At 56.0% G+C, this 24,259-nt stretch overlaps 2 protein-coding genes across 5 annotated transcripts; both read right to left on the bottom strand.

Moving 5' to 3' along the window:
* Nucleotides 1-1,095: 1,095 nt before the first annotated feature.
* On the bottom strand, nt 1,096-5,775 carry ELOF1 (elongation factor 1). 3 transcript variants are annotated; one of them, XM_058727958.1, is made up of 5 exons: nt 5,664-5,746; nt 4,970-5,018; nt 2,284-2,417; nt 2,057-2,127; nt 1,096-1,718 (listed from the first exon to the last, which is right to left on the bottom strand). In XM_058727958.1, exons 3-5 carry the CDS (start codon nt 2,397-2,399, stop codon nt 1,654-1,656), a joined length of 252 nt encoding a protein of 83 aa, XP_058583941.1. In that variant the 5' UTR covers nt 2,400-2,417; nt 4,970-5,018; nt 5,664-5,746; the 3' UTR covers nt 1,096-1,653. The 3 variants fall into 3 exon arrangements, with proteins under 3 accessions (XP_058583941.1, XP_058583938.1, XP_058583940.1); XM_058727955.1 differs by lacking the exon at nt 4,970-5,018 and having other exon boundaries at nt 5,664-5,775; XM_058727957.1 differs by lacking the exon at nt 4,970-5,018 and having other exon boundaries at nt 5,660-5,733.
* Nucleotides 5,776-12,286: 6,511 nt separating this feature from the next.
* On the bottom strand, nt 12,287-16,261 carry ACP5 (acid phosphatase 5, tartrate resistant). Of its 2 annotated transcripts, none has more exons than XM_058727953.1 (6): nt 15,817-16,261; nt 14,561-14,648; nt 14,057-14,317; nt 13,718-13,845; nt 13,230-13,575; nt 12,287-12,823 (listed from the first exon to the last, which is right to left on the bottom strand). In XM_058727953.1, the coding sequence occupies exons 3-6, from the start codon at nt 14,315-14,317 to the stop codon at nt 12,551-12,553; spliced, it is 1,008 nt and encodes a 335-aa protein (XP_058583936.1). In that variant the 5' UTR covers nt 14,561-14,648; nt 15,817-16,261; the 3' UTR covers nt 12,287-12,550. The 2 variants fall into 2 exon arrangements, with proteins under 2 accessions (XP_058583936.1, XP_058583937.1); XM_058727954.1 differs by lacking the exon at nt 15,817-16,261 and adding an exon at nt 15,580-15,740.
* Nucleotides 16,262-24,259: the final 7,998 nt, after the last annotated feature.

Genomic DNA, 24,259 nt, shown 5'->3' with positions numbered 1-24,259 from the left:
TAGAAAAGAATATAAATCAGGAGGAGCTCGATGGAGTCGGTGTACGGGCCCAAGTCGGGAGAAGGGGCACCCCACTCCCCCAGCACTTCCGTGGGTTCACCGAGCCCCCAAGCTTGTCAAATCTTGTTGGAGTTGTTATACAGCTTAATCTGTAGCCCCCCTTTCCCTTCCTCAGAGGTTGTGGGTGTTACTGAGGGTCCCACTCAGTAATCACGGACTTTCCGGTGACCAGCCCCATCCTGAGGCTGATCTGGGGCCCCACAGCGATCAGCATGAACGTAGGTTTTGATCAGCATGATCAAAACGGGCTCTGTTGACAAAAGATGCTGCCATTCAGGAAATTCCAAGGGGTTGAGGAGCTGTGCCAGGAACTAGAGATAGGGACCAAAATGTATTACACCGCACCAGCATCGGCCCCACCTCGTCTTCAGAGACCCCCTCACCACCCTCGGAAAAAGGTCCCTTTCCAGGACCCTTACTCCTCCACAATGCTGTCACCCCTGCAGCCCTGGAGGCAGAGACCTGTTCTCTCAGCCTGGACCCTGGACTCTTAGGCAGTCAGACCCCGGGCTGTGATGCCAGGCCTCCCAGGTTCAAGGCCCAACTCTGCAGCTTTCTGGCTGTGGGACGTTGGGCCGGTGACTTGCCATCTCTGGCCCAATTCCTCACCTGTGAGCCTGGGGCACCTACCTCACAGGCACCTTTCGGGGGGTGGGGTGGGGTGGGGGGGCAGGGCAGGCAAGCCTGAGAGCAGCTTCTGGCACAGGGTGGCCCTTGAGTATCACTTCTTTCGGACCGCCCCCCAGGGGGCGGTCACCCCCCTGGGTCACCCCGGGCTCCATTGGCCCCATTTTCTGTTGTGCCTGTAAATGCCTGGCCAGGTGTCTGTGGGTTCATCCGTGTGCCTCGGGCCCAGTACTGCCATGGTTTCACCCCGAAAGCCTGTTGCATGGACAAAACGGACAGCTTGAAGGACTAACCAAACCCCATTTCCAATGGCCCGCCAGGCCACCTCTGAGTGCTTCAGTCTCCCCCTCTCCCTCACTGAACCCCTGGGCCTGACCCAGAACCCAGGAAATCACAAAGAAGCAGGAGTTTGCATCAGCTACTTTATTTAGGGGCTCGTGACCGACGGCGATCCCCAGCCCAGCCCCTTCCTCCTCTACAAAAGCAACTAAACAGGAAAAGGGGCTGTTCTGCCAGGTCCCAGCCACGGGGCCTGTGGGACTGTGGCTTTGAATCCCAGGCCACAGGCCTTGGGAGGCAGGGGAGGGGCGGGGGGCAGTCCAGTCCACACGGTGCTGGTGAGATGGGTGAGGAGGCTGGAGAGTCCCTTGGCAGCCTCTGCTGGGCTCGTCCTTGCCCAGAACGTCAGGACGCGGGCCCCGAGGAGGAGCAAGCGAGTTAAAGGCTTTCAGAGCCAAGGGAAGCACTTCAGGCCCCCGGGGGGGCCCAACAACCCCGCCTCAACTCCAGTCCGTGCCCACAGGCACGCTGCCACGGCCACACTCACACCCACACCCACTCCATACACGCAGAGGGCTGTGAAGGCCCTGGACCCACACCGCGGACCCTGGAATGTCTCTGGATTGGCACCCAGCGGGGCAGGTCCACGGCAGGCAGGGTTGCCACGGGAGCGGGTCCTCTGCATCGCTACTGGTTGGCTGCCTCGCAGGCATCTATCCAATCGCTGTACACGTCCACCGGTTCTGACAGATCTGGGCCGCTGAGGTCAAGGGCAACTGCTGGCATTGGGCCCCTTCCCTGTACGCACCCCTCTCACTGGTGTCAGCCGGATCCCCGCCCCGCACCCTACGCAAGTCAGCAGGTGGTGCCTTGTCTCCAACTCCCCCCCCCCCCCCCCCCCCCCGCCCCAGGGAGGTCACGGCCCACAAAAGCGTAAGCAGGAGGGCCAGAGGAGCAAAGACTGGATCCAGTCCCCTCGCCCCTGGCCAGGTGCCCTAGAGCAGCCCACCCGGGGCAGGGGAGCCCTGACTGCCCCCACCCCTCCCCACCCACCCCACTTCCCCGCAAGAGCCTGGTTTCCCAAGGATACATGTGATGGGCGTCTGGAACTCCTCTAGGCACACGGTACACGAGATGACTCCGGTGTTGCGGGCCCGGTCCCTGGAACAGGAGGAGGAGGGGCTGGTGAGTAAAGGAGGCCGCGTCCATGGGTGACGATCGCCCTAAGTGGGAGGGCCTGGGGCAGAAAGGATGGTGGGAGCAGGGAAGCTGCCTCCCGACTCTGGGAGGAGAGGGGAGGCCCCGTCCCCCACTCACATTTTCACGTCACAAGACTTCTCGTGGTTGCAGAAGGGGCAGGTGAACTGGGTCTCTAAGGTGCCTGTCATCTTCTTCTTGGGGGGTGGCTTCCGTTTGGACTTTCTGCGCCCCATGTCTGTAGGAGGGCAAACCTGCGGTGGCGGTGGGGGACAGGAGTCAGCAACCCAGGGGACCCACAGAGCCCTCCAGCTCGATGCTCTAGGGGGCAGGCTGGGAAGAAGGCTCCGCCTCTGAGGGATGAGGCTCCCAGTCCCCAGGTAGGCGGCAGATCGAGGCACACTCTGGGCGGGGGATGGGAGCAGGCTCTGGCAACAGGTGGCCCGAGTTCTAATCGTGGCCCTCCACTTGCTGGGTGGCCGCGGGCAGGTGGCTTAAGCTCTCTGTGCCTCAGTGTTCTGTCAGTAAAACAGATGAGGCTGCTACCCACGGAGGGATCTGTGCGGCTGCCATGACAAACGGTGCACGGAGTGCTGAGCACGGGACCCGGCCCCCCCCATCCTCGGCACCCAGGCAGGACGCCACTGCTCCTGGTGAGGATGACGCAAGAGGCTCTGACGGACCAGCTGCGCGGGGAGGGGCACAGCCTAAGTGCCCAGAAGCCGGCGCTTTCGGGAGCAGCGGCGCCTCTCGTCAAACGGACACACAACGGACACCCAGGAGGAATGACACTCAAGGGATAGGACAGATCCTCCAGAGAAGCCCCCTGGGCTAACTCTCCACACACAAGGGGCTGGTGGGCAGAGACGGGGGACAAGCATTTCCGGTCCTTGCCACATACCACGACCGAAGACAGGTGTCTGAGGGCCCCGGCCGGCGTTGGGGGACCACATGGGGCAGGGGGGAAGGGTCTGGATGGATCCTGGGCGGGAGGGTGGGCAGTGGGGACACAAAGGATGAAATCACTGCCTTTCTAGGGCATCAAGGAGTACAGGTCAGGGGTGTGGATACAGATGAAGTCAGAACCACGCCAGGGCTGTTCAGGGTGGAGGGATGGCGGGGGGTGAGAGAGTCTCAGAGTGTGGCCAGAGAAGGAGGGACCGGGATGACTCCTAAGGTGGTGGGGGATGGACAGGGTGGGTAGGGGGAGAAGGTGGCATCAACCTCCGATGCCTAACGCACAGGAAGAACAAGATGCTGGGGGAAGATGATGGGCTCAAGTCGCAGAGGCACATCTAGGGACAGGTGTCTTGGAGACAGGGGCCTCCCACGCCAGGCTCTGAGCTCAGGGTTCTAGGATCACCGTCCCCAGGCACTCTCCCCTCTCCCTTTTCCCCCCTACACTCCACCTGTGTGGCTCTTCCTCCATGACACAGGAATAAAGACCAGAATTCTAGAAGAGCTGCCTGCATTCCCGGTCTTCATTTCCTCCCATTCTCCCTCTACCCCCCCCCCCCCCCCCCCGCCACCACCATACTGCTCCCCCCAAGGGGCAGTTCCCCGCCGCCTCAGGGCACTGGTCCGTCCTCCCACCCTTCCCGCGCGGCTCTCAGGACCCTGCACCCTGCCCCGGCCTCACTGGTGGGGCCTTGCCGTTTCTGCTGCTGCTTTCCCCCCGGCCCGGACTTCCGTGATGATACACGAGCCCACGAGCTCAATCTTTGGGCTCCTCTCCATTTGCTCTCACCTCCCTGGAGACCTCGCCCAGCCTCAGGGCTTCAAATGCCTCCTCTACGCTGAGGCTTCCCGATCTGCCACCTTCAACGTTTCCTCTCCGTTGCAGACTGGCTCGTCTACCTGCCTCGGCTACACCCTCACCGGAAGCTAACCCACATTTTCAACATAACCCGTCCAAAGACCAAGCTGCTGACACCTCAACAGGCCCTTTCCGTCTTCCCCAGCTCAGCAGATAGCAAATCCATCTTTGCACAAACCTTGGACTCCCCCTCGATTCCTTCCACTCCCTCTCACATCCCTTATCGGATCCTGATCCTGCGGCTTTACCTCTAAAAGACATCCAGAATCTGCCCGCTTCTCTTCTCGCCAGAGCCAAAACCGTAGTCCGAGTCCCCAGTCCTGGTCATTTTCAAAACAGCCTCCCTATGGCTCTCCCTGCACCTCCCACCCTGTCCACCTCCCTCCAAATGTAAATTCCACAATGGCAGGGACTTGTGTCTTTTCTTTGTATCCCCCAGAGCCTACAACTGCTGGTGGCACAGAGCTGGCGCTCGACAAATGTTTACTAAATGAACGAACGAACCAATGCCAGGCCCTCCGCTAACCACAGCAATGCTGCACTCAAGGCAGGCCAAGTGTCTGCTTTTGTGGAACTGCTGGTAGCCGACGGCAGACCCTTAACAACTTAATAAGAGAGATCATTTCCGTTACCAGTAAGTGCTATGAGATGAATCAATCAGGGCTAAGGGAATACTTCTGGAATGGGGCAACTTCGCCTAGGAGCGGGGTGGGAAGGACCCTCTGGGTAAAAGTCATTTAAACTGAGGCCTGAATGATGAGAGAAGGCGACAGTGCAAAACAGTCCAGACTGATGGAACAGCAACTGCAAAGGCTCAGAGGCAGAAGCAGCTCCCCGCCTCCCGCCCCCGAAAGAGCAAGAAGATTGGTACAGCTGAAGCTCAGGGAGCAATGGGGAGAAAGGGTGTGAGATGGGACCGCAGGGGAAAGCAGCCGGACACCCCCCCCCCCCCGCAGGCAAATGTAGCCAGTTCAATAGCCCCTGCCTCACCTGCTCTGGGGAGTGTTCTGTTTTCCCCAAGCCTGGCCCTGGGTACCACCTGTTAACAGAATCACTTGAGAGATGCTCAAAAATGCAGATTTCGGAACCTCATTTCAGATCTGCCCCTAGTGGAATGCAGTGTTGGGGGCGGGGGGGGGGGCGGGACACGATTTACCCACTGCTGAATCCCCATAGCGGGCACGGTGCCTGGTATGCATTAAGCGCTCAGTAACTACTTGTTGAACGAACAGATAAGGCTCCCAAACCAGAAGGTATGGATGCGCTCCAGAATCTCATTTTATCCGGCGTCTACGGCACCCCCAATCGCACACCAGAAAGGAGGTCTAGCCTGTACACAAAGCTCCAGGGGCCCTGCCTGCCCTATGGCGACCTAAGTCCAAGCGCGCCAAAGGGGCCTGGAAAAGGGATCGGCTCCCAACCTTCAAAAGGCGGAGGGTCGGCGGTCCCTCCAAGCTCACCGAGGCTTCGGCGTCGCCTCCCGCCCTCCGCCTGCGGGAGCCAGGCCTCCGAGCGGCCGCGTTTAGAGGGCTGGGGTCCGGGGGAGTCAAGCTCCCCGGCCGGCCACCCCCCCAACCCCGGGGTCCTCGACGCCTCCTTCAGGATCCCGTGAGCGCCCCCCACCAGTAGAATATCGCCCAACCCGGCCTGGCCCCAACGCCCGCCCCTGCGAACAGTCACCTACCCTCGCCTCCCCTCGTTGCGACGGCCTCGTTCACCCGGGAGACAGTGGCTTCCGGCTCCAGCCGGAAGCGGAAACCCCTCTCCTCCTCTAACCTGCGGCCGGGAACGCCCCGCGGGGAGGCCCCGCCTTCTCCCGCATCTTTTCGGTGCACATGCGTACTCGCACACCCTACCGGGAGGCAGGGTCGCAGTGCGCCTGCGCGAGGGCCCTGGCGCCGTTGCCCGAGGCGGTGCGCGCCGCGGCTTCCGAGGAGTTGTCGCGGTGCCGGCGGTTCAGCGACGGTGGGCTGGGCCGGACCGGCGTTGGAAAGGCCTCCTCGCTCTAGGCCGCAGCGTCTGCACGTGTCGTGTCTCCCAGTTCAAGCCTCAGCCCCTCGCAGCCCGCCCGGATCTCCCCAGCTGCGGACACGTTCAAAAGATTTCCGTGCTAAGGAATTGCAAAGAGCAGTACGGCTGAATCGTGGTGATGGAGGAGATTGTAGGACGCTCTTCTCAAACGTTAATAAGAGCCTGCGGATCTGATTAAAATTCAGGTCTGATCCATTAGGTCAGGGGTGTGGTCTAAAAGGCTGCATTTCTAACTAGCTCCCCGGTGACGTCCGTGCCGCTGGTCCGCGGACCGCACTGAGCGCCGAAGTTATAATAGAAGAGATTGCACGGGCAAACAAGGGCCAGATCACGTGGTCTCGTGGGCACCTTAAGGACTCCGTTGGAGTCGGGCGAGGAGAGAATAAGGCTTTACAGTTCCCACAGTTTAGGGGAGAGGCTGGACATAAACATAAAAGGCTCAATCACTACACCCTTCAGCTCAGCAGAGGAGAACGTATGGATCTCAGAGCATATGATGATGGAGGGGGCTGCCAAGCTAGTCTGAGGGGTTAGCGAAGGCTTCTCCGGGAGGCTGCCGCTCAGGTTGAAATCGAAGGCTGAGCGGGAGTTACACAGAAATTGCACCTGCAGAACTTCTGATGGAGGGAAGGAGAGAAGGGAACAGACACTCCCCTGTCTTGGAGCCCCTGGGGGCTCCCTCTCACTCAGATGAGGAAGGCGCAGGGAGAAGTCCAGGGTTGTGTTCTAGCCATGATTTTGGAGACGAGCAAAAGGAGGGATGGAACAGGCCAGTGGAAGAGGAGTCTGGAGGTCAGGTGAAGGATCTGGAAGTGATTTTGAGAGTCATTCACCTGGGGAGGTTATTTGAAGCCTTGGGGCCAGAGGAAGTCACCTGGTTTCAGGGTGAGGGGCAAAGTATAGCAAAAGAAGAGGGCTAAGAAGGAGACCAGGGGCACCCCAACCTTAGATGCTAGGGGGAGGAGTCAGCAAGCGACTGGGTAGGCCAGTGAGGTAGGGGGAGAGAGAGGTGGGTGATCTTTCCCAGAGCCTTGAGAAGAAGGTATTTCGAGACAGGGTGGTCAGCTGTGTCACCTGTGGTTGAGAGTTTGACTAAGACGTGGAAAGAGAATTGACTGTTGACCTTGCAAGTGTTTGGTCACTGGTGACCTTGATAAGAGCCGTTTCCTGACAGTGGTCAGGAAAGTAATTTGGAAGATGTATTTTAGGTCGAGCTATCTTCAGGGTGTCCCCTAGGGGGCAGTGTTACCCATGGACCTGACTCTACCGGACTCTTTTTTTTCATTGCTCCTACAAACTTGTGCACACAGGAGGAATCAATTTGCTATTTACACTTAATACTCAAAACACATACAGGTAACTTTTGTTTTTCGTAGTTACACAATTCGTAGTGCAACTCGGCCATAGTATATATGGACTATCCCATATCTGCTCATGATTGTGGGGTTTGTTTCTTTCTCATTCTCTTTGTTTCTATTTCTCTCTCTCACTCTCTCCTACCGTCTTTCCTTCCCAGCTCTATTGAGATATGATTGGCAGACAATAAATCGCATGTAAACTATGAAATTTCATGTTTTGGCATACGTGTACACGCATGAAACCATCACCACAATTAAGATAGAGAATGTTTTGGGGTGCTTGGGTGGCTCAGTCCGTTAAGCGTTCGCCTTCGGCTCCGGTCATGATCTTTCAGGTTCGTGAGTTCAAGCCCGGCTTCCGGCTCTGTGCTGACAGCTCAGAGCCTGGAGCCTGCTTCCGATTCTGTGTTCCCCTCTCTTACTTCCCCTTCCCCGCTCATGCTCGGTCTCTCTCTCTCTCTCTCTCTCTCTCAAAAGTAAATAAACATTAAAAAAAAAAAGATAACGGATGTTTCCATCACCCCCCAAAACTTTCTTCGCGTCTCTTTGTTTTTGTTTTTTAATATACTTTATTTATTTTTTTTAAATTTTTTTTAACGTTTATTTATTTTTGAGACAGAGAGAGAGCATGAACGGGGGAGGGTCAGAGAGAGAGGGAGACACAAAATCTGAAACAGGCTCCAGGCTCCGAGCTGTCAGCACAGAGCCCGACGCGGGGCTCGAACTCACGGACCGTGAGATCATGACCTGAGCCAAAGTTGGACGCTCAACCGACTGAGCCACCCAGGCGCCCCACTTCGCGTCTCTTTGTAGTCCATTCCTTCCCCTATGCCCAGCCCCTGGCATCAACTGACCTGTTTTCAGTTCCTTTATGTAGTTTTCAGAAAGTCATATGAACAGAATCATACATTCTGTAGTCTTTTGAGTTTCGCTTGCTTTTGCTCGGCTGACTCAGCTGGAGACTTGTCCATGTCATGTCTATCAGCAGCTTGTCCCATCTTATCGCTGAGTCGTAGTCCATCGCGTGGATGGACCACAATTTGTTTCTCCTTGCACCTAAGGACGGACGTGGGGGTTGTTGCCACTCCGGGGCAATCATGAACAGAGCTACCCTGAGCCATCTTATTCAGATGTGGATGTTCGCGTTCGACTCCTGTGGTGTTGTATTTCTGTATTCAAACATGCGGTCCCTCTGGGTTTTATTTTTGTGTGTGTGGTCTGAAGGAGGATCAGGGCTCTGTCTTCTGGGGAAATTGACAAGGCAAATAACACCCTTCCCCGTGAAACTGCCTTGCGGTCTCGCGTGTTCTCGAACTCGTTGCTGGATTTCCTCCTGACGTGTGCTCTGAGCTGGCGTCGCGTTGCTTTGATGACCGTGCATTTTCGCAGGGCAGGTCTCTCACCTTCTTATTTGCGGTTCTTGGCCTGCGAGGGTGTTGAGGGTGTGGCCTGACCTCCAGGACAAGCTGCTGGCTGCAAGAGGAGGCCACTGCCGGTGCCGGTGCCGGCACCTGGGGCGAGGAGTGGAGTGGGGGGGAGATGATGACATCCATGATGGGCGGATCCCAGCCGGTTGCTTGGGAAGAGTGCGAGGATATGAAAGCCTGTGGCTGGCCTTGAGAATCTCTGGCCTCCAGTTTTTTGAAGTTTAGAAGGCATCTTTCTTTCTTTCTTTTTTTAAATTTTTTTTTTTTAAATTTTTTTTTCAACGTTTTTTATTTATTTTTGGGACAGAGAGAGACAGAGCATGAACGGGGGAGGGGCAGAGAGAGAGGGAGACACAGAATCGGAAACAGGCTCCAGGCTCCGAGCCATCAGCCCAGAGCCTGACGCGGGGCTCGAACTCACGGACCGCGAGATCGTGACCTGGCTGAAGTCGGACGCGTAACCGACTGCGCCACCCAGGCGCCCCTTAAATTTTTTTTTTAACGTTTATTTATTTTTGAGACAGAGAGAGACAGAGCATGAACGGGGGAGGGTCAGAGAGAGAGGGAGACACAGAATCTGAAACAGGCTCCAGGCTCCGAGCTGTCAGCCCAGAGCCCGACGCGGGGCTCGAATTCACGGACTTACAGACCGTGAGATCGTGACCTGAGCTGAAGTCGGCCGCTTAACCGACTGAGCCACCCAGGCGCCCCAGAAGGCATCTTTCTAACAATGGCTGCGTGCTAGCTGGCCTCGTCCCCCGGGCTGGATGGAACCCCTCTGAGCCCGAGTGTCCTCCCTGCTTTCTTCTTTTTGCTGTTCCTTGGGTCCCCAGCTGCCTGGTGCTTGTGCTTGGTACCTGGCAACAGCACTTGGTCGTTGTGGAGAAGGGGGCCTGGGTGACAAGCCCGCTCCCTGCCACTCGTTCCCTGTGTCAGCTTGGGTGGGTCACTTCTCCTTTCCACGTGCTGGGTCCTGTGAACAGCGACATTGGGCTCATTCCACGCTCCAGGCCCTGTGAACAGGGACGCTGGGCTGACTTCTGATTCAGATCCCTGCCCTGCCTGGAGCCTCTGAGTCAGTGGGAACAGGCAGGGTGGCTGCGAACCGCCTTGACTCTTGCGGTTCAGATCAAGGAAGGGTCTGCCACTTCCTGGGCATAACCTTGGGCACGTTACTTAATCTGTCGAGTTTCTGTAATGTCCTCAGAGAAGCGAGGATGATTCTGGCCCTTGCCTCATGGGTGAGGATTAGAAGCGATGGTGTTTTGTGGAGTAGAGCTCGGCTGGTAGTAGTAATCCCAGGAAGGAACTCAGGGCTGGCATTTTGGTAAGATAGCTTTGCTTAATTTTAACAGTAACACATGCTCCCCGGGGTTGTATCTGTAACAGATTCAACAATATCAGCTTCTATAAAGTAGCGAATGGAAGGTGTCACACTCCCTGAGTTCCTCTCCCTAAAACTAACCTCAGTTACATTTTATCCAGGTTGCGATTTCATTTCACTCAGCTCAGGCTGACAGTTGGAGCCAAACAAGTGGGTCCCTGCCCTGTAGCAGCTGAAGTGACAGTTGAGGGAGGGGCCAAGGGAGCACTGGGACCTGCCCTGCGCTGGGTGGCCCTGGCTGGCTGTGGGTGGGTGTTACTCAACTCCCTCCCAGAGGGGAACTGGGCTTGTCTGCAGCTTTCAGCATCCACTGGAAGAAACAGGCCCTCATGCAACTCTGCTTCTGGAAGTTTTCCTACGTACATACTTGCACAGATGTACAAAAAGCATGGGGCCAGGGGCACCCACTGCCGTTGGTTGGTAAGAGGGAAAGACTGGAATGGATTTCAGCAGGCCCGGCAAGGAGCCAGTGACATCAGGTGGAAGCTCCATGGCTGTCATAAAGAGGGACTCCTGGGGTACCTGGGGGGCTCAGTCAGTAGAGCATGTGACTCTTTATCTCAGGGTTATAAGTTCAAGCCCCATGTTAGATGTAGAGATTATTTAAAAATAAAACCTCGGGGCACCTGGGTGGCTCGGTCAGTTAAGCGTCCAACCTCGGCTCAGGTCATGATCTCGCGGTTCGTGAGTTTGAGCCCCGCGTCGGGCTCTGTGCTGACAGCTCGGAGCCTGCTTCAGATTCTGTGTCTCCCTCTCTCTCTGCCCCTTAACCACTCGTGCTCTATCTCTCAAAATTTAAAAACATTAAATTTTTTTTTTTTTTAAAGAAGGGCAGTCTTTGGGGAATGTATCTGATGTATCCTACAAATCTGTCTGTACACATAGGAAGTGAATGCATAGGGTTATTTATTGCAGCGGTGTTTGAGGATAGCAAAATTATTGGAAGCAACTCAGGTGGCCCTCGGTCGACGGCTGGTTCGTAGAGAGTGGGTAGGCATACGGCAGGACCTCTGTAGCTGTGGAAAGAGCCAGAAGTTCCCCTGAGATCTGATGGATAGATGTCCAGGTACAACAGACAAAAACCGCAGTGCAAAGTGAACCCATGGGCTATGTGAAATGCTTCAGTCTCGATTGTGGGGGTGGGTTTGTGGCTATGTGCCTTTGTCCACAGTTGACAGATTGCACACTTAACAATGTGTCAATCACACGTCCATAGAGCTGGTTTGAAAACAACAAAAAAAGCCAGGTGCAGATCAGCGGGAGAGGGGAGAACAAAACTTCACGTTTGCTTTTTATTTGAGTAGAGGAATCCTGGAAGGCAACAAAGCATTTATAAGAAAGTTGTTTCCTTCTGGAGAGGGGGACCGAAGTACAGGGAGGGAGGGAGATGTTTCACTTTTCCATAAACTTTAGATTTTTGATGTGTGTGACTGCATTACCAGTTCCATATCGGAGTGAACAAAAAGGAATCTTCTGTCATGAACAGCCGAGTTGTGGTTAGCAGAAAGAGCGTGTGCAGAACTGTGTGTGTGTCGTGTTGTTTTGTGTAAAAGAAAAAAAGGGGGATGTTTTTATTACAGAGGCATCCATTTTGGCAGGAAAGAAACAGTGATGGGGCGGGGCGCCTGGGGAGGTGGGCACCGAGGAGGAAGCCTTGATTCGTCTGGTAACCCTTTTGGTTTGGTCTGTTTGTTTCTTTATTTACTTATTTGGAGAGAGAGAGAGTGAGCAAGCAGGGGAAGGGAAAGAGAATTCTAAGCAGGTTCCGGGCTGCCAGTGCTGAGCCTGATGCGGGGCTCGAACCCACGAACCGAACCGTGAGATGGTGACCTGAGCCGAAATCAAGAGTCTGGATGCTCAACCGACTCAGCCACCCGGGCGCCCCCTTTCGGTTCGGTCTTTACTTCAAATTGCCTCCACGCGTGAGGCCCGCTTAGCGACGAAGGGGCAGCACGGCCCCGACACCCTCAGACCCACGGGTGATGTAACACGCCAGCGAGGGGAGGAGAGAGACGCCCGTGGCACGCGTGCAGCCTCTGCAACTATTTTTTTTATTGAATATTCGGCAGTGACAGGTGCTTGGTTCAGGAGAAAGCTTTCCCTCCCTGTCCCCCCCCCCCCCCCCCCCCCACCGCCTGGAGCTCAGGTTGGACAAGCTCGGCCACGGGGCACGGCACGCCGGCTGGTCCACGTGCCCACGTGCTTTCACAGACGTGGGCGTCCTTGCCACAAGGGCCACCTGGCGCCACCGCTCCTCGTCTGTGGTTCTCCTTCTGCTCCGCCGCAGCTCCCCAGGCCCGTGAGGAAGCCTGCCCACGGGCACGCGGCCCAGCGGGGCCCAGCCACCCGCCGGCAGGGAGGCCCCCCTGCCTCAGGCCCTAGAGTGGCGCACGCGTGGGTGCTCGGGCCTGGCTCGCCTCGGCAGTCTGGTCTTGAAGAGGGACTTGCCCGAGGCTTCGATGTAAGTGACGCTCATCTCTTTGGGGCTGATCTCCACGTAGGCAAAGCCCCCCAGCGAGTCCTCGGCCCCATAGTGGAAGCGCAGGTAGCCGTTGGGGACCTTGCGCATATGCTTCCTCGAGGGGTCCATGAAGTTTCCGGCCCCGCTCAGCACGTAGCCCACGCCGTTGTCGTCCTGGAGGTACTGTGCACGGAGGGCGCAGGGTCAGGGTCAGCGGCCCCAGCCCCTCAATGAGGCTGACGGTGGGCTCTGTGCCCACCCCACCCCCACCCCCCGTCTCGAATCCAGGGTCGGGTCTGTCCCCGACCCGCAGCGTCACCTTGGGCGAGGAGCAGAAACCCTCTGGGCCTCAGTTTCCTCCCCTGTAGCAACGGACTGATCCTGCTTCACAGCTAGAGAAGCGAATGAGCTAGCAGCTGGTAGCTGGTATGACGGCTTTGGGGCAACTTTGGGCTCTTTTCCTGGTTAGACAGCGTACAGCTTGAGGGACATTCGGGAGACCGCCAGGCGGCAGGCCGATCCCAGTGCGCCCTGTGGCCCGCCGGCTGGGCTGGGGGCCCCTTCCTCACCTCCCCCGCAGACCCCTCACCTGCAGGTTGTGGTCATGGCCGCACAGGTAGGCGGTGACCTTGTATGTGGCCAGCAGCGGCATCAGCTGCTTGACCAGGCAGCGGGTGGGCCCGTGCTCGGCGATGGACCACACGGGGTAGTGGCCGGCCACCAGCACATAGTCCTCCTTGGCCGCCGCCAGCTGCTTCTTGAGCCAGGACAGCTGCGTGCGGGCCAGCGCCGCGTCACGGGGCCTCTCGGGCTGCCGGCTGAGGAAGTCGTCCGAGTTGCCGCACAGCGTCACTGTGTCCAGCATGAAAATGGCCACAGACACATTGGACCGTGGGACTTTGAAGCGGAGACGGTAGTAAGGGCTGGGGAAGTTCCTGCGGAGGAGAGAGAGGCACGGGGCGCCACCTCTTGAGCAGACGAGGCCCGGGTTCGGGTTCGAGCCCTGGCTTCGGCTCTGGGTCCCCCTGGGTGAGGCGGGGGGGGGGGGGGGTGCGGCATGGCTGGGGGCCGGCTCACCAGCGCTGAGAGATCCTGGAGTAGGCGATCTGCGCGGAGACGTTCCCCAGGTGGTCGTGGTTGCCAGCCAGCACGTACCAGGGCACGTTGCGGAGGGAGGAGGCAGAGAACACATCCTCGAAGGTCTCCTGTGGCACACAGAAGGGACGCCCCACCCCCACCCCCAGGGTCAAGCAGCTACCCCGAGGCTCCCACCCAGTGAGGGGCCGAGGCCAAGGGAGACACGGAGCGCCCCAGGTGCGCGCAAGCGTCAGCTTCCCTCTGCCCTCCCCAGAGTCCCAGAGGTCGAGCAAGGCTTTTCCACGTATGGCCCCCCACCCCCACTCCGGGGTCACACACCCGAAACCTCTTGTCGTTGGCGTCCTGCACGCCAGTGAAGTAGAAATTGTCCCCCAGGGACAGGATGAAGTCTGTGCCTAGGATCTGCACGGTCCTGGCAATCTCCTTGGCATTGGCCATTTCCCGGGCTGTGTAGAACGGGGCATTGGGGACTCCTCCCCAGTCACCCACAGCCACAAAGCGCAGGACTGGGTTGGCCCCGTCAGCCAGGGGGAGCACCAGTGAGGCTTGCAAGATGAGCAGTACAGTCTGTGTGTCCATCTGGGAGGGGAGAGACGGAGCCTGAGGGCCCGGGGGCTGAGGCCTGGGCAGCAGGCCCGGGAGACCCCTGCGGGGCTGGCCCCGGGGAAAGCCCCCGGTGGGGCCCTAGTTCCCAGGACCTCAGGGCAGCAGGGCTGGGAGGGTCAGAGGGTAGGCGAGGGGGCGGGGGGGCCCGGCCCGGGCCGGGGAAGGGTGGCCGTGCGGGCCCATTCCGGCCTCCCTCGTCCCACTCTCCGCACTCACCCTGGGGGAGGCACAAGCCAGTCAGCCGGGGGCTCAGAGAGGCAGGTGAGCTCCTGGGCAGAACTGGCGGTCACTGAGCCTTTATTCCCTGGGGTGGACGGAAATGGATCATTAGTGAGGATGATGCAGTTTCTCCGCAGACTGTTCCAGAAGCCCTCCCCTTGGGTCATGTGAGCTTTGGAGTTCCCCAGTGCTGGACACGGGATTCGGGGTCGGGGGCTGGCCCACGTGCAGCCGCGCCTGCCCTCACGGCCTCTAAGCGTGCCCACACGAGCTTGCTTGTGTCGTGGGCCCCGGGGCACCCGGTGAGGTGCGTGAGCTGGGTCTGGGGCTGAATGTGTGCGCCCCAGCCCGACACCTCCTGTGCGTCCGTCCATGTGCTCCGGGGACGCGCTTGCTGCCTGTGCACGGGTGTGTCTGAGCTGTTTCCTGTGTGTAGCCAAGCGTGCCTGCCTGGGTCACATGTCTGCTGTGTGCCTGGGAGTCCTTTGTCCCTGCAGATGTGCGCACTGAGCCTGCAAGGCCCGGGTGGCGTGTCTGTGACATTCGCCTGGGCTCTAAAGTGGAACTGCGCGGGACGCCCATCTGTGTCCCCGTTCCGGGCCTGAGTCAGGTTGCGTGTGTTTGGGTTGCGTGTCTCACGTGAGTTGTGTGCCTGGTGGGTGATGTGTGTTTGACAACATATGGGTTTGAGTCCCAGGGTCACCTCCCTCCCCCAAACGCCAGCCAGGGTCTCCCTTTTCCAGGAAGTCCTGCCCACACCTTCCCCTCCTCCCCACCCCCATTCCCCACAGGAGGAACCCAGGCGGGGAGGCAGCTGGTGACACACCTTGTGACCACTGATTTTTGACCCTCACACCCTCAGCGGCCGCCCGCAGGCCCCCCCGGGTGGCCGCTGCCCCTGAGAGTAGGCGGGCGCTTGGCCAGTGGGACCCCTGCCCTTGGGGCCCGTCTGTCTGACCTGCCCCTCACCTCCCGGCCTTCCTCCACCCGCCCTGATTCGTCCCCTGCGCACTCACGACGGGTCCCTCCAGTCAGTTGCGAGGGCACACTTGTGTGTGTGTGTGTGGGGGGGGGGGTCATCCAGCGCGGAGGTCACCTGCTCAGCGAGGTGAGGTGACCTGCCCCCGGTCACCCAGTGCGGGCTAGCCGGTTGTGCCTCCCGCCCCCGCAGTTCGGACAAACAGGAAGTGGGTCACCGGGGCAGGCGGAGCCCCCTCCCGCGGGGCCGCGGCGGAGGTCACGGCCGGTCTCACCTGCCGGCAGCGGGGCAGGCGGCGTCGCGGGGCCCGGACGGCTGGAGTGCGGGGCGCTCGCGGGCTGCCGGGCTTTGAGGAGGCGGCGGCCCTCTCCGCCCGGCCCGCGGGCCCCGGGCCGGCCCAGGTGATCCCCGGCGGGGAGGGCGGGCGCCTCGGCCTCCTGGGCTCGGGTGTCCTCCCGGGCCTGGCCCGCCGCCCCCGGAATCCTGCTGGGCCACCGAGCGCCGCCACGCCTCCTCCGGGGGCGCAGGCAGCACGTCTGTAAAATGGGTTAGAGCACCCCGGGGGACGGCCCAGGCCCGCCGATTGGGCTGCAGCCCGGGCCGGGGCCGGGGACGGGGCTCAGAGACCGAAGTTCCTCCCTCTGCCTCCCCGCCGCGCGGGCCGAGTCGCCCCCTTCCTCCCCACCGGGGCGCCCACGGCCCTCGATCACTGGGTCGGGCCTCACCCTGGGCTGGGCCACCCTCTAGTGAGGAAGTTTGTCGTCTTCAGCCTCAGCTTCCTGGTCTTTAAAATGGGCGCGAGGAAGGCAGGGCCCCCGGGGTGGCTCACTGGGTTAAGCATCCCGCTCTTGATTTCCGCCCAGGTCAGGATCCCAGGGTCCTTCCGTGGAGCCCCGCTTGGGCTCCACGCTGAGCGTGGGGGGCCTGCTTAAGATGCCCTCTCTCTCTCTCCCTCTCTCTCTCTCTCTCTCTGCCCCCCTCCCCCGCTCTCTTTTTCAAAATAAATAAAATGGACGTGAGGGCGGTAAAGTCAAATCTTCCCTTAAAGATTAATTCCGAATAGGGTAAGTTGAAATGCTCGGTCCCGCAGCTAGAACTCAACCCTTCCCGCCTCCTTTTCCATGTGGGTTGTACTCAGAAGAGGTAGTGACCTTCCTTCAAAGAATAAAGTGTGGCAAAGCAAAAGACGGGAACCTGACCGTGGAGACACCTGACAGGTACTGTCTTAACCAAACGGTCCAGGCTCACGTAAAAAAGTGTGCTTTGAAAACGGGCATGATCGGGGGCGCCTGGGTGGCTCAGTCGGTTAAGCGTCTGACATGATCTCACTGTTTGTGAGTTGGAGCCCTGCATCAGGTTCTGTGCTGATGGCTCACAGTCCGGAGCCTGCTTGGGATTCTGTGTCTCCCTCCCTCTCTGCCCCTCCCCTCCTTGCGCGCTCTCTCTCTCAAAAATAAACACTAAAAACATGTTTTTAAAAAATGAAAATGGGCATAATCCGAGGAAGGTAAAGTTTGATTGAACGGGCATTGAACACCCACTGTAATGCCCAGGACTGGCTGACTCAGCAGCAGTGAACAGGACAGACCGGAATTCCTGCCCTGTTGGGGCTGACATGCTAGGGAAATTCATACTCTAGCTGTTAATTGCTTTCCTTTCTTTGGGGGTGGGGTGGGGTGTTCTCTTTCCATTTTATATTCCATGTACTGTTTGGATTTTTGTTTGAAAAGTCTTGTTAATAGGAGCATCAAGGTGGCTCAGTCAGTTAAGCATCCAACTTTGGCTCAGGTCATGATCTCGTGGATTGTGAGTTTGAGCCCCGCGTCAGGCTCTGTGCTGACAGCTCAGAGCCTGGAGCCTGGAACGTGCTTTGGATTCTGTGTCTCCCTCTCTCTCTGCTCCTCCCCTGCTCTCAAAAGTAAATAAACATTAAAAAATAAAAAAAAATAAAAAAAAGTAAATTCAGGAAACAAAGACCTCACTCCAGATTCAGGGCAATGGGTGTTTTCTGGGGAGGCCACAAGACAATGCAATTGGGGCTGGGGACGAGGGGAATTGGGGAGGCAGGTTCTACTTTATCCCTACTGTTTTCTTTTACCAAAAAAGGGGGGAAATTACCCAAAGCATTTAGGACTAAGTGTTAACATTAGCTTTTTTTTTTTTTTTAAGTTTATTTATTTATTTTGAGAGAGAGGACTCAGGATTTGAACTCATGAACTGTGAGATCATGACATGAACCGAAACCAAGAGTCTGTCACTTAACCGACTGAGCCACCCAGGCGCCCCAACGTTTGTTTCTTTATGTGGAGGGCGCAGGGGTTTTAGGAGCTATCTTCTCTGCTTTCTGTGTATGTGTATTTTTTTTAAGTTTATTTATTTTGAGAGAGAGAGAGAGAGAGAGAAATGAGTGCAGTGGGGGAGGGGCAGAGATAGAGGGAGAGAGAATCTGAAGCAGGCTCTGCACTGTCAACACAGAGCCCGATGTGGGGCTTGAACTCGGGCACCGGGAGATCATGACCTGAGCCAAAGTAGGATGCTTAACCGACTGAGCCACCCCGGCGCCTCTGTTCATGTATTTAGTGTGAGATCACACAAAATTATCGTTATTATCTTTTTGTAACACGTGGTCTTTATAAAAAAGTTACACAATACTGAACAATAGAAAGAAAATATGACACTCGCCAGTGACACTCTTGCCCAGAGAGTTACTACCCATTAATTTTTTTTCTGTCAATTTTTCTATGCCCACGTTTGTCTTCAGAAAAATGAGATACTAGTGAGACTTACCATTCTATAGCTTTTTCAAGTGTTAACATTTCCTATATTTTTTTTTTCAACTTTTTTTTTTTTTTTTTTTTTTTTTTGGGACAGAGAGAGACAGAGCATGAGCGGGGGAGGGGCAGAGAGAGAGGGAGACACAGAATCGGAAACAGGCTCCAGTCTCCGAGCCATCAGCCCAGAGCCCGACGCGGGGCTCGAACTCACAGACCACAAGATCGTGACCTGGCTGAAGTCGGACGCTTAACCGACTGCGCCACCCAGGCGCCCCGACATTTCCTATATTTTTTTAAATGAGAAAAATGCAAAAGCTTGGGCACACGATGAACTAAACCAGACTCAGGGGTGCCTGGGTGGCTCAGTCGGTTAAGCGTCCGACTCTCGGTTTCAGCTCAGGTCGTGATCTCACAGTTGGTGAGATCGTTCGCGGGATCGAGCCCTGCATCAGGGTCTGCGCTGACAGCGTGGAGGCTGCTTGGGATCCTCTTCCCCCGCCCCTGCCCCTCCCCCACTCGCATGCACATGCTCCCGCTCTCTCTCTCTCTCTCTCAAAAATAAATCAATTGGGGCGCCTGAGTGGCTCAGTCAGTTGAGCGTCCGACTTTGGATCAGGTCATGGTCTCGCTGTTCGTGGGTTCAAGCCCCGCGTCGGGGCTCGTTGCTGACAGCTCAGAGCCCGGAGCCTGCTTCGGATTCTGTGTCTCCCTCTCTGCCCCTCCCCTGCTCACGCCCTCTCTCTCTCTCTCTCTCAGGAATAAATAAAGATAAAAAATGTTTAAAATAAATAATGAATGAATAAACTTAAAAAAATTACACAAAATAAACCAGGCTTTGTGCTGAGCATGTGACAAGACCTCAGGCATTCCTGGCTTTATGTCTCTGGTCACCTCCTGCGTTCTCAAGGAGCTCTTATCCTTCCATCTGCCCGGCCGAGCCCTGTTCTGCAGATTTTCTGTGGCGGTGGATGGGGACTTGGCTCACTCCCGCCTTGCTTCCCAACACCAACGTCAATCCCATGGTTGAGTTCCTCCTTTGACTTCTGGAAGCCCTGCCCACCCCCCCTTCCCCTCTCTCCTTGCAGCCACTCACCCACTCCTGAGGCCTCTCACCCTTCCTGGAACAGAAGCTCACTCCGACCTCAGGGCCTTGGCTCTGGCCATTCCGCCTGCTACAAGGCTCTTCCTTCCCCAGATATGCCGGGTGGGGGCTCCCCCACGCCCCCCGTCGTGTTCAAGTTCCTGTAACTTCACTAAAACGCACCCCGCCCCCACCTGACTCCTCTCACCCTCCGCACCCTCCCTAGCCCTTATCATTCTGCCTGCCTGACACACCACACACCTGTTTATCTTGTTTTCTGTCTGTCTCCCTCCCAGAACGAGCTCTTCGGGGACAAGAACTTCCTTGGTCTTGATCACGGCTACGTCTCTGGCATCTAGAATCTGGAACACACAAGGGCTGTTTCCGGGGAATTATTTGGGGAATGGTGGAATGAAGGAATGCCCTTTTAGGACACACCCTTCCCTCCTGTCTGCACGCAGCCTCCCCCCCTGCTCTCCTGGCCTCATCTCTCCGGTGGGTTCCACCAGATCTCTTACAGCTGGCTTCAGGTCTAACCTTGTTGTTTATAATCCACCCGGGACACAACTCTTGGAGATATTTCATTGACCCCCGATTACATTCTGCATCCCGCTCCTGTCTAGGTAGTGCTCAAGTCACTCTAAGGACAACTAATTCCCACCACAGGGCCTTTGCACTTGCCTCTCCCGCCACCGGGCCACTCTCCCTCATCTTGTTATTGAGCACTTGGCTTAAATGCCACCTCCTCAGACTATCCTGGCCTCTTGCCTCGGTTAGCAGCCCCATCACCCACTCCCCTAATCTCTACTGTTGCCAACCACCCCTCCCCACCTCCCCACTGGGCGTTCCCACGAAAGCAGATCTGAATGGACAACGGGACATTCGGTGGGGGCAAATGGGGGCACAGTGTTAGCATTCCTTCTGACAAGAGCAGGTCAGCGAAGGGAGGTGTGCACCAGACCGCCGTGGGTAAAGGGGACACAGGAACAGGATCCTGGAGCCATGGAGTGTGGACCTGCTCTGGAGGTGACAGGTTTGGAGGATGGGTCCTGAGCTGTGTTTTTACAAGATCAGTCTGGAAACAAGCAAGACAAAGACAGATCTGTGTGTGTATCATCTATTTGTTTATATCGATTTATATCTAATTTAGCAGCCTATGCATCCATTTATCTATTTCTCTATCTCGACTTTATCTATCTATCCATCTACCCATCCATCTGTCACACTACATCATGAATCAGAACTACAAGTGCTGGTGGCTGTACCCCAAGAAGAGATTCTGATGCCAACAGGAACCCAGTTAAAAATGGCACCCCGGGATGCCCGGGTGGCTCAGCCGGTTGAGCGTCTGACTTCAGCTCAGGTCATTATCTCATGGTGCGTGAGTCTGAGCCCCGCATTGGGCTCTCTGCTATTGGCTCAGAGCCTGCTTCGGATCCTCTGTCCCCCCCAACCCGCCCCCTCTTCTGCTCAGTCTCTCTCTCTCAAAATAAATAAGTAAGCTTAAAAAAAAAAAAAAAGGTATCCCTAGAGGGGATTGCTATGGGAAATCATTACTTTCTACTTTATTCGTTTCTGTATTGAGTTTGTCTTTACAAACTGTAAGCTGGTGACGTGTCTGTGGCCAGGAGAACCGTGGTCACCCGAATAATCATTCTGATGAGAGCACAGGTGGTTGTTGATGGAGGGTGAGCCCAGAGCGAGGGGGCTGGCATCTTGGCATCGGTGCTCCAGGATGGCTGTTCAAAGGTGGTCGGGCCCGGGGGGCTCTGTGGCCATCTGCCTGGGTTCAGATGCCAGCACGTCGGCTGTTATTTAGCTGTGTGACTGGGGGCTAGAGACTTTCCCTCCCTGGGTCTTATTTCTTCATCTTTAGCACAGATGGTGTTACAGTTGTTCAACACAGGGTGTTGTGTCGATCAAAAGCCCCGCCGTGGATGGGATGTGCGGGACGGTACCTTGTGCCTAACGAGGACTGGCTGCAAGCAGTTACCAGAGTTTATTGTCATCGCTATTATGTGTGTTATTGGCATAGACTAGGGCAGTGGCGATTTGGATAAACTGAACGTGTTTAAGAGGCAGAAATGATCAGTTGGGGGACCCACCTCTCCTCTCAGTTTGGCTGGGACTTCCCTGACTTTAGCCCCAAAGGCCCCAGCGCCCGAGAACCCTCAGTCTTGGGTGAGAACGGGAGGACAGTTGGTCACCCTAAGCTAAATCTTGGGTCCCAGTGGTGAGGAGGAGAAATCTCTGGCAACTCCTTAGCTCTTGAGCCCGGGGAGTGAGAAGCACCCCGCGGAAGAGACAGACTGAGGGTCAGGATCGGTTTTTGAGGAAGTAGGCAAATCCCAGTGTGCACGTACTGAGTCTGAGGGGGCCTCTTGCCCGTCTGGGTGAGAGAAGAGATGTTTTCCTGTGGGCAGCTCAGGACAGAGGTCCCCGCATTTTGTTCTGAAATATTTCCAACGGACAGCCCGGTTCAAAGGATTGTGCAATCGCACGGCGAATGCCCTCACGCTCCTAGATACGGTAATTAACATTTGAATGTATTTGCTCTGATCCCTGCCCGTCCGGCCCTCTTACTTTTTACTCATTTTAATACGTCACGGACACCGGCACTCTTCCCTCCCCAAGCTTCAGTGCTTATTCTATGAACTGGAGTTCAATGTTTGTTGACCGTTCTTTTCTTCGATGTGAAATTTACATACAATGATGTGGACAAATCCCAAGTGTACCTTGCCCAGCGTCTCATAAACCTTGGCTAGAGCCATTAAAGGAATAGCTTATTCACCCCCAGTGAGAGTCAAAGCAAACACTTCAGAATAACCAGAGGCAGCTAGGGCTTCGCTTGCCAAGCCTTTGTCTGTGACCTGGAGCAAGTGACTTAACCTTTCTGGGCCTCGGCTTCTCATCTCTGAAATGGGACTGGGAAGGGTACCCACCTGAGGTCAGATGTCATTGTTGCGGATATGAAACGAATTGATCTATGTAGAGACATCGAGGAGGGCCTGGGCCCCAGGAGGTGCCATGGAAACACTCACTTTTAACGTTACCCAGCTGCAACAAAGGAAACAGTTTGGGGAAGAAGAAATAACAGAGTAAACGTGTTCCTGAAAAATTTCAAAGATGGCCAGCGCCTGTCGATGTGGGATCTGCATGGGTGTGGGGAGACAGGTGGAGAGAGAAGGAGGCTGTGAGCTAAATCCTGGTCCACTGCCCCAGAAAATCAGCAGGTGGGGGCTCCATTCACCTATGGGTGGATAGAGGGAGCCTTCCCGTTCAGAATGATCGGTGGAAATGACCAGAGAGAGAAAGCGAGGATTCCACAGGTGTTTGCCATTCATTACATGCTCTGCAAAAGGGCTCATCTGTTTTAATCATGTGCACTTGCTTTTGTATTTTTTTAAGTGTTTATGTTTGAGAGAGCGTGCGTGTGTGAGTGCGGGGAGGGGCAGAGAGAAAGGGAGAGAAAGAACCCCAAGCAGGTTCGGAGCCGACAGCGCAGAGCCGGAAGCGGGGCTCAAACCCGTTAAACCGAGATCATGACCCAAGCCGAGACCAAAGAGTCGGATGCCCACCGGACTGAGCCATGTTTTTGCATTTGTAATTTAAATTTAATTTGAAAAACACAGACACGATTCCTGCACCTGCTACAACACGGATGAAGCCTGAGGACGTTATGCTGAGTGAAATAAGCCAGTTACAAAAGGTCTGTATGATTCCACTTGTAGGAGGTTCCTAGGGTGGTCAAATCCGTACAGACCTAAAGTAGAAGGGTGGGTGCCTGGGGCTGGGGGAGGGGGATGGGGAGTTAATGTTTCATAGGGACAGAGTCTCAGTTCTGCAAGATGAAAAAAGTCCCGAAGGACAGAGGTGGTGATGTTGGCACGACAACGTGAAATGTGGTCAATGCCACTGAGCTGTGCACTTAAAAAGGTAAAGGTGGGGGCACCTGGGTGGCTCAGTTAAGCGTCCGACTCTTGGTTTCGGCTCAGGTCTCGATCTCACGGTTCATGAGAGTCTGGCTCTGTGCTAACAGCAAGGACCCTGCTGGGGTTTCTCCCTCTCGCTCTGCCCCTCCCCTGCTTGCGTGTGCGCCTCTCTCTCTCAAAATAGAATGTAAAAAAATGGTAAAGATGGCAAATTTTATGTTACTTGTATTTTTACTAAAATTAAAAGCTGACACACATGGGGCGCCTGGGTGGCGCAGTCGGTTAAGCGTCCGACTTCAGCCAGGTCACGATCTCGCGGTCTGTGAGTTCGAGCCCCGCGTCAGGCTCTGGGCTGATGGCTCGGAGCCTGGAGCCTGTTTCCAATTCTGTGTGTCTCCCTCTCTCTCTGCCCCTTCCCCGTTCATGCTCTGTCTCTCTCTGTCCCAAAAATAAATTAAAAAAAAAAAAATAGTTAAAAAAAAAAAAAAAAAAAAAAAGCTGACACACAGAAAAGCACAGAAGGTCATCCCCCACACACCCCTGTACCTCCACAGGAAGAAGCATAAGTCAACATCTGGTTGTAATTGCTTCAGATACACATTTTCCTCTTATGAAAGAAAAAAACTTCATCCCTATGAAGTTGAACTGTTCCCCCCAACTCCCATAATTTCAATTCAGAAAGTCCCTAAATAGTTGCACCCCCATGTTGATAGCAGCGCTGTCGACAATAGCCAAAGTATGGCAAGAGCCCAAATGGCCATCGGCGGATGAAAGGATAAAGAAGATGTGGTTTATATGTATACAATGGAGTATTACTCGGCAATGAAAAAGAATGAAATCTTGCCATTCGCAACTACATGGATGGAACTGGAGGGGATTATGCTAAGTGAAATTAGTCAGAGAAAGACAAATATCATAGGACCTCACTCA

Source organism: Neofelis nebulosa, chromosome 4 (genome assembly GCF_028018385.1).
Source record: "Neofelis nebulosa isolate mNeoNeb1 chromosome 4, mNeoNeb1.pri, whole genome shotgun sequence".
Taxonomy (NCBI): Eukaryota; Metazoa; Chordata; class Mammalia; order Carnivora; family Felidae; genus Neofelis; species Neofelis nebulosa.
The sequence above is the reverse complement of the archived record's forward strand: the minus strand, read 5'-3'. Positions and strand labels throughout refer to the sequence as shown.

What these genes read in the sequence shown, in the direction of transcription:
- ELOF1 (XM_058727955.1), bottom strand. Translation starts at nt 2,399, where the DNA reads ATGGGGCGCAGAAAGTCCAAACGGAAGCCACCCCCCAAGAAGAAGATG. An exon ending in AAGTCTTGTGACGTGAAAAT is followed by an intron (nt 2,128 to 2,283) that starts GTGAGTGGGGGA and finishes CTCCTGTTCCAG; the next exon opens with GGACCGGGCCCGCAACACCG. An exon ending in GTTCCAGACGCCCATCACAT is followed by an intron (nt 1,719 to 2,056) that starts GTATCCTTGGGA and finishes TCAGCGGCCCAG; the next exon opens with ATCTGTCAGAACCGGTGGAC.
- ACP5 (XM_058727953.1), bottom strand. Translation starts at nt 14,317, where the DNA reads ATGGACACACAGACTGTACTGCTCATCTTGCAAGCCTCACTGGTGCTC. An exon ending in CCAACGACAAGAGGTTTCGG is followed by an intron (nt 13,846 to 14,056) that starts GTGTGTGACCCC and finishes TGTGTGCCACAG; the next exon opens with GAGACCTTCGAGGATGTGTT. An exon ending in TCCAGGATCTCTCAGCGCTG is followed by an intron (nt 13,576 to 13,717) that starts GTGAGCCGGCCC and finishes TCTCCTCCGCAG; the next exon opens with GAACTTCCCCAGCCCTTACT.